Source organism: Miscanthus floridulus, chromosome 14 (assembly GCF_019320115.1).
Source record: "Miscanthus floridulus cultivar M001 chromosome 14, ASM1932011v1, whole genome shotgun sequence".
NCBI classification, from domain to species: Eukaryota; Viridiplantae; Streptophyta; class Magnoliopsida; order Poales; family Poaceae; genus Miscanthus; species Miscanthus floridulus.
The window spans coordinates 64,955,267-64,962,355 of NC_089593.1; the positions used below are offsets into that span (position 1 = coordinate 64,955,267).

Sequence of the window (7,089 nt, forward strand, 5' to 3'; positions counted from 1 at the left end):
TGCATGCACTAGCATACATGGCAACGAGCAAATGGAAAGAGAATTAACACAGAAGGAATGAGAATTAAGACAAAAGGAACCTCTTTGTATTTCTGAGAACCTTGCCAAATCTGCCTACATTTAATTACTTCCCCTCTTTGCATTTGCAAAAGGGACAACTTTTTCCTCCTTTTTATAGTAGGAACATAAAAAGGTGACACAAATAATTGGGTAGAAGAGTGAAAATTTCTCAAAACGCAAGGTAGTCTGGTGAAAATTTCTCAAAACGCAAGGTAGCCTGGTGTGGAAGGTCAACAGAAACAGGTGGTGGATGACATAATGATGTCATCATATTTATCTAAATCGACCTCAGTAATTGTGATTTATGGACATTTGAGCTGAATAAAAAAAAATTAGCTCACATGTATGCAAAATAATTAGTGCTCAAATGTTCCTTGAGCACTTGGAGTCCAAGTATAAGCTAGTTGTATAATTATCCTCACATTTTGCAACCTCATCTAATTTGTTTTCTTCCAATTTCTCAGGGTTTAGTCGAAGTACTGCAGTGGATATCACAGCTTCTGGCTGTCTCAAAGCTTATAGTTTAGTTCTACCAAATTAGTCGCATTATATATAGGAGGCCATGCTTATGAAGATGGTCATGTCGTTCTTGATTTTTTTCCCCTGCTCATACATTTCGTATATCTATCCTTCTCCTTCATGACCTTCATGCAATCCGCATTTTTTTTATGCTGGATCCAATTTACTGATTGACTGCATGCAATTGCATTCTCAACAGGCACTCAATACATGACCAGCAATTGAAAATAAAAAGGAACGCGATCTTAAACTGAGCCTCTGGACCAAATGTCCTCTGTTTAAGCTTGGATTTGAAGTTAAAATTGGTCATTACATGAGCACCACGACAAGATCGATTTGCAAAAAGGTGTCGCTACTAGCTACTCTTTCTTTTCTAGAAAAGCTGGGTTTTGCAAGTTGGATGCCTCCATCAGTGGAAGGACGACACCCTAAGATCTGAACTTTATTTTAACAAGAGACTATCATAACAACTCCTATTAAACAAATCTTAGGTTTGATCAAGCTGGCTTCCATACACCTGAAAAGGCTGTAAAGATGAAGCCCGTTTGAGATTCGACTACACAACTTTCTCTCCGACAAGCAGAAAAATTGCAGTCACAGCACAGTAACATCAGTATGAGCATCTGCTCGTACCATACAACTTCCATCCTCATCAACCAATCAGAAGAGTTCCATCCACATCATGAACACACTGACCTATTTCTTGATCAAAAACAGTGATCTGTTTCTGTTTGGCATGCTGGTACACAAGAGAAGGCTGTTCATACTTCAAGATCAGAATCTCAGATCCAGCTATTCAGGGCCCTTGTCTGGTTAAGATTTTAGCAGAGCACAGAAACTGCCTATGAATCAGGTTACAAAAAAATTATATTTCCTTAACATTTATGCCTCTGTTTTGGTATTGTTCTTTAATGAGATGAATATTAAAAGAAAAAAGTCTAGAGGAGCAGTGTTATCTGTTTCCATAGCTGAACGCATCTTGTTCCAACCAATTAGGCTTTCAGTTGAATGCTAGGGTGCAGCCTGAATGATATGATAGTGAATAAAGTGTGACAGGGAGGTTTGTGTTCATGGCAACCGTTCATTTCATTTCAAGGGATGTAGGGCGTGTAACTGGCAAGTATATTGATGTTATAGCACTCCATGAAAGTGACCATACATGTCGACGACATCAATTCGTAACTGAGCAAATGCATGCAACCACTAAATATGCTTCGATTGCTCACAAATAGTTTGGACACAAGTGGTTCAAATAGCTGCCGCGACACTAATGTAATAACCACAAATGATTATGCTTCTGTCAAACCTTTGTTGTGGGTCATTTCCATCAAACCAAATAGCAGCCACTTGCTCCATTGCGAGCGCATTATATCAGAAATACTTGTATTTAGCTCAATAGTATAGCAATCCAAGTTGGTAAGAGTGCCAAGACACTGAAATGCCTGAACATAAGGATTGTGTTGTATGATGTTCAATATAGTGCGGATCACATTAGCGTCAAGGTGTGGTGATCTTTTCATCCTATGATGCATAGTCCCATCTGTGTCATAAAAGTACAACTGCATGTGGCATGGCCCCTTAACACCGAGCACAAGTTGATCCAACTTGTGATATATTTGGCCATGAGCTTTAAATGTATAAATTCCAGTACCCTTTGTTGTTGCCAAACTACGATCAATGGAAAACCCCATGCCGGTGAAAGAAAAGTGTAAATTGAAGTACCGAATGTTCCTTCTGAAATACTTTGCATCCCTCCTCTGGTATAAATATATTGATCCGTCTGTTATGACAACAAAATGCAGGACCTTCACCTTCAAACCTCTTTGCACGACAATAAAAACAGTTTTGCACTTTCTTCAAAACAGGATGGGTCTCAGGAAGACCCACATACACAAAGTTATAAGGATCTTGACCATTCGTTCTTGTTGTGGGTTCTATAGAATACTCATATTGAAAACCTGCAATTGTCAATTAGAAATTTTTAAGTTCGCATGAACATAAATCTCTAAAAATTATATATATATATATATATATATATATATATATATATATATATATATATGGGTGAAGTGTCATCACAAGCTCACCTTCATCATTAAACACTCTAGCTTCTATCATCCAAGTAGATGTCTGGGTCATCTTCACATGGGTTCTGTTCATCTAAGTCATTTTCTATTAAATAAATTAATAAAACATTACGCATTGCACATATACCACGCATTGCACATATACCACGTATGGGTCATCTTCTACCATTGCACGCAGCAGCAGCGCCGCCCGCCGCAGCGCCGCGCCACCAGCCCATCCCTTGGCCGCCTGCCGCACCCGCGCGCCCTCTCGTCCTCGTCCTCTTCCCCGCTCCCGCCGCCGGGGATGGAGGCTTCCTACAAGTTCGGGCCCTACAAGATCGACGCCAGGGAGGTCTTCCACGCCACGTCCCTCTCCTACGCCATGGTGAATCTCCGCCCGCTGCTCCCGTGTGGGTCACACACATACCCATGCTCCCTCCCTTTCCACTTCACCTCTGATGGTTCTTGCTTGCTTCGTTGCTGTAGACGCAGCCACTCCCGAACTCACTGCACCGTAGCATTTTTTTAGCTTGGGAGTTGCTGGAACAGGAAGATTAGTCGTCGCGACAGAAAGTGGGGGAAAGTATAAAAATCCCAGCTTTCTCGCGGAAATATGGTTGATGGAAATTAGATTGATCAAACGTTGGGTCCCGAAACGCTAAATAAAACTTGTGTATTCAGAATCATGCCCTGCTTCTAAGAAATTCGGCAAGGTAACAGTGTACCACTGCACCATGACCAATGGGGATTGTTTCAGTAGGCAAGGATCAATGGATCATGGGCATTGCCTTCTGTTTTGGCTGGGAAACCCAACCCAATTCCTGCCATCTCATGGTACTTTATCTAATCCCTACCTAGTGCCTACAGAACAAGCTAATAACAGTGTCATTCTAGATTTCCTCCTGATGAAACCTGAGACTACTGGCTAGTCCTTCCCTTAGACATTGCATTTAAGCTTTGCATATCTCTAAATCACCACATTGCATTTCTTTTCTTTTTTTTTCTCTCATAGACACTGCATTTAACAATACGAATCTTTCTTATGCAGGTCATATCCTTTTATTTCAGCGAAGCTGGCACTGTAATTTCTTGGAAGCTAGTTTTACAGTTTTTTCCACTCTGCAGACACTGTCTAATGATTGCTCACTTCAGTATAGTTCATGAAGAGCACTGAAACAGATATGAAAGAAACTGAGCGATGGCATTTTTCGACAAACCTTTGCATTGGCTCTCTTATTTTTAGACCTGGTTATCTAGTCTGTCTAGGGGGATCAAGTTAGCTGTAGGTACTCATTTAGTGAGGACTCTGTTTTATTGAGCCACTGACTTCATATTTGGTCATCTTTCCATGGAGACCATCTACAACTCTATGCCATGATTATCTGTTTTTCATATCATGCAACAGTTCCACTTGCAGAATAACTGTATGCCTGCAACTCAAGTTGACTTTATTAAAGTAAAATTTTTTTTGACTCTCTGATTGGAATTGTTAAACATTTTTTGTTGTGTTGTCATTTGGTGCAAAGCTGTCATAACTCATAACCCACCTGAGTAAATTTATTTGACTCAAAGATTAATACATCACATGTTGAGGAAGATGTGTTCTTCTATATGCATCATTTTTTCCTTGACAATACATACATGTTCTTGTGTGCCCCAAGCGTGAAGTGAAAAGATTCGCTGATCTAAGCTCTGATGAGATTAGTGACTTATGGGTTACTGCATTTGTTATATTACTATTCGTACTATGTCATACAGGCTATGCTAACTCCATTTTGTTCTTTTACTATTCGTACCATTGATTAGCTTGTTATGGACTTATATTTGTTATATTATATTCTATGATGATGCCATGAGGTTTCTTATTAACAAGTGATATTACTTGTCAGGATGGTCCTCAAGCTGGCCAAACAATTGCACATGTCCACATTCACCTCATCCCGAGGAAGAAAAGGGATTTTGAGAAAAATGATGAAATATATGACGCGGTTTGTGGCCCATTTTTCTATTAATCTGGTTATTTTATTACAATATCCAATCAAACAAAGCTTACCCTTTTCCTTGCTATGATAGATTGATGTGAAAGAGAAAGAACTGAAGGAGAAGCTTGATCTGGACATTGAGAGGAAAGATAGAACCATGGATGAAATGGCTCAGGAGGCCAATGAGTACCGTGCTCTTTTCTCCTAGAATTACATGATAGTATAGTAGTTAGTTTCTAAGTTGAGCTGACTGTTTGCTAGAAATAAGGCTTGCTACTTGTCCTTCGTTGTTGCAGTTCAGTTATGATTGTGCACTGACATTGTGATGGTGTCCAGTTCTGGTGTTATGTTCTGTACTGTGGAGAAATAATCATTTGTTGCAAGGAATGCATTCCTAGTGCCAACTCTTTTAGATAGATTAGAAACTATTTTTTTGTGTGTACTACAGAGCGTCAACTGTTTTCTGGAAGAATTATGTCTTTACTGCAATCTTTTTCTTTGTGGAATTGTAAGAGAGGATGTACCATTAGTCACAAATTACCCCTTCAGCAGTTTATGCAGGATTAGTTAAATTAGATGTCCATCTACTGTTAAACAGAATTGATTAGGACAGAAAGATTGTGTTTAGTTCTTTAGTAGCGTGCTAAAGTTTTATTCTAGTGCCAACTGTCCATTATGTTTTGTTCTATGCTAGGAGAATCTTGGTTGACTGTAGCCTTTTCACTGACTAAGTTATTTATTTGGATGATGCTTCTGTCCAAATATCAAAAGTTGATCTGATTCATGAATGCAAGATTCTGATCCTATCTAGCTGTTGTAGGCCTAGTTAAGCTTTATTCCATGCCCCCTGCTGATGCTTATGTTGTACAGTAAGTTCTTGACAACTCAAATGTTCTGATTAAAATCATGCTGATTGTTTCAATGTCTTTTTGTAGCAGTCCTTTGAAAAACATTGATCATAGCTTTTCACTTTTTGTTTTCTTTGTCTTTATTGTTGTCTTATCCTGAAAACTTTTTTTGGGGGGTGGAGAGGTTATGGTCCGTTGATCACAGTTGATGTGATATAAGAATGTAAAGAGGGCACTGGCTTTGCTTTGTCTTGAATGTTAACACTTGGGTTTGCTTTACACATACGTGAGCACATCTCTTGTAATTGGATAGATCTTCAACCCCCCCAACTTTTACTGATTTGCGTCTTGGATTTCATTGACTTTAGTCACTTTCATCCTTTCCGTTGCGCTCTATTTGCTTGGTATCTGGAATTTGAACTTTGTTTTATTGGATTGGATGCCCCTTGCTGCAGGCCATTGTCCATTGTCATGATGGGATGGCCTGGGCTAAATAGCTCTTAATCCATCAAGCTTTGTGTCACGAATAGCGGTCTGGCACCATTTGTAGTGATGAAAATGTACATGTTGCCAAATGGCCAGTCTACTGGTCAGGGTCAGGGTGTTGCTATGCTGTCTCCTGTCGCCATCGGAAGACATTGCCGCTGGACTAGGTCACCTGCAACTGCAAGCCTGCAACAACTAGTTTCCGGTTACAATTGTGTGCTTGCCCTGGTGTACTTGACATGTGCAAACAAGTGGTTGCTTTTGTGGTGGGAATCCAGACTGTTGCAATGGAATGTAATTTTTTTTCCAATTCTCAGGGTCTTTGCCGAGTGCCACGGGCAAGGCACTCGGCAAAGATTTTTCAAAAAAAAATATATAATTTTTTTGCCGAGTGCCTAGCCGCGGCACTCGGCAAAGTATTTTTTTTAAAAAATTTCAGAAATTCTTTGCCGAGTGCCTAAACAGGGGCACTCCGCAAAGAAATTATTTAAAAAAAATAAAAAAACTTTGCCGAGTGCCTGGGCAGGGGCACTCGGCAAAGTAATTTTAAAAAAAAATAAAAAAAACTTTGCCGAGTGCCTGGGCTGGGGCACTCGGCAAAGTAATTAAAAAAAATTGCCGAGTGCTGGGTCGGGCACTCGGCAAAATAACCGTTAACGACTGGCGCCGCAACGGCCGAAAATATTTTGCCGAGTGCCGCCCTAAGCACTCTGGCAATTTTTTTTTATTTTGCCGAGTGCCTCGATAAAAAGCACTCGGCAAAGACCCTTTGCCGAGAAAAATTTTGCCGAGCGGACCGGCAAAGCCTTTGCCGAGTGCTACACTCGACAAAGCCTTTGCCGAGTGCAAATGGATCTTTGCCGAGTGTAAAAACACTCGGCAAAGCCGCGGCCTCCAGTAGTGTGGCTTGCTGCCAAATAAAAAGCATTAGTTTATATTGTTGTCTTGTCAACAATGGACAAGGATTAGCTTTAGTATTCTTCCTATGTGAACAAAGGAAATCCAAAGTCTAATTCTTTTATAGAAGCATACATGAAGTTTATTTCAGAAATATTTCCTACCAGCCAATAAAATTACTAAATTGTTCTATATTATATAACACTATAATTGATGTGTGTACCCTGC

At 39.9% G+C, this 7,089-nt stretch overlaps 1 protein-coding gene across 1 annotated transcript; it reads left to right on the plus strand.

Annotated features, from left to right (window-relative positions):
• The first annotated feature begins 2,724 nt into the window (after positions 1-2,724).
• LOC136503597 (bifunctional bis(5'-adenosyl)-triphosphatase/adenylylsulfatase FHIT-like) lies at positions 2,725-5,395 on the plus strand. The gene is made up of 4 exons (XM_066498622.1): positions 2,725-3,033; positions 3,697-3,729; positions 4,538-4,636; positions 4,722-5,395. The coding sequence occupies exons 1-4, from the start codon at positions 2,725-2,727 to the stop codon at positions 4,836-4,838; spliced, it is 558 nt and encodes a 185-aa protein (XP_066354719.1). The 3' UTR covers positions 4,839-5,395.
• Positions 5,396-7,089: the final 1,694 nt, after the last annotated feature.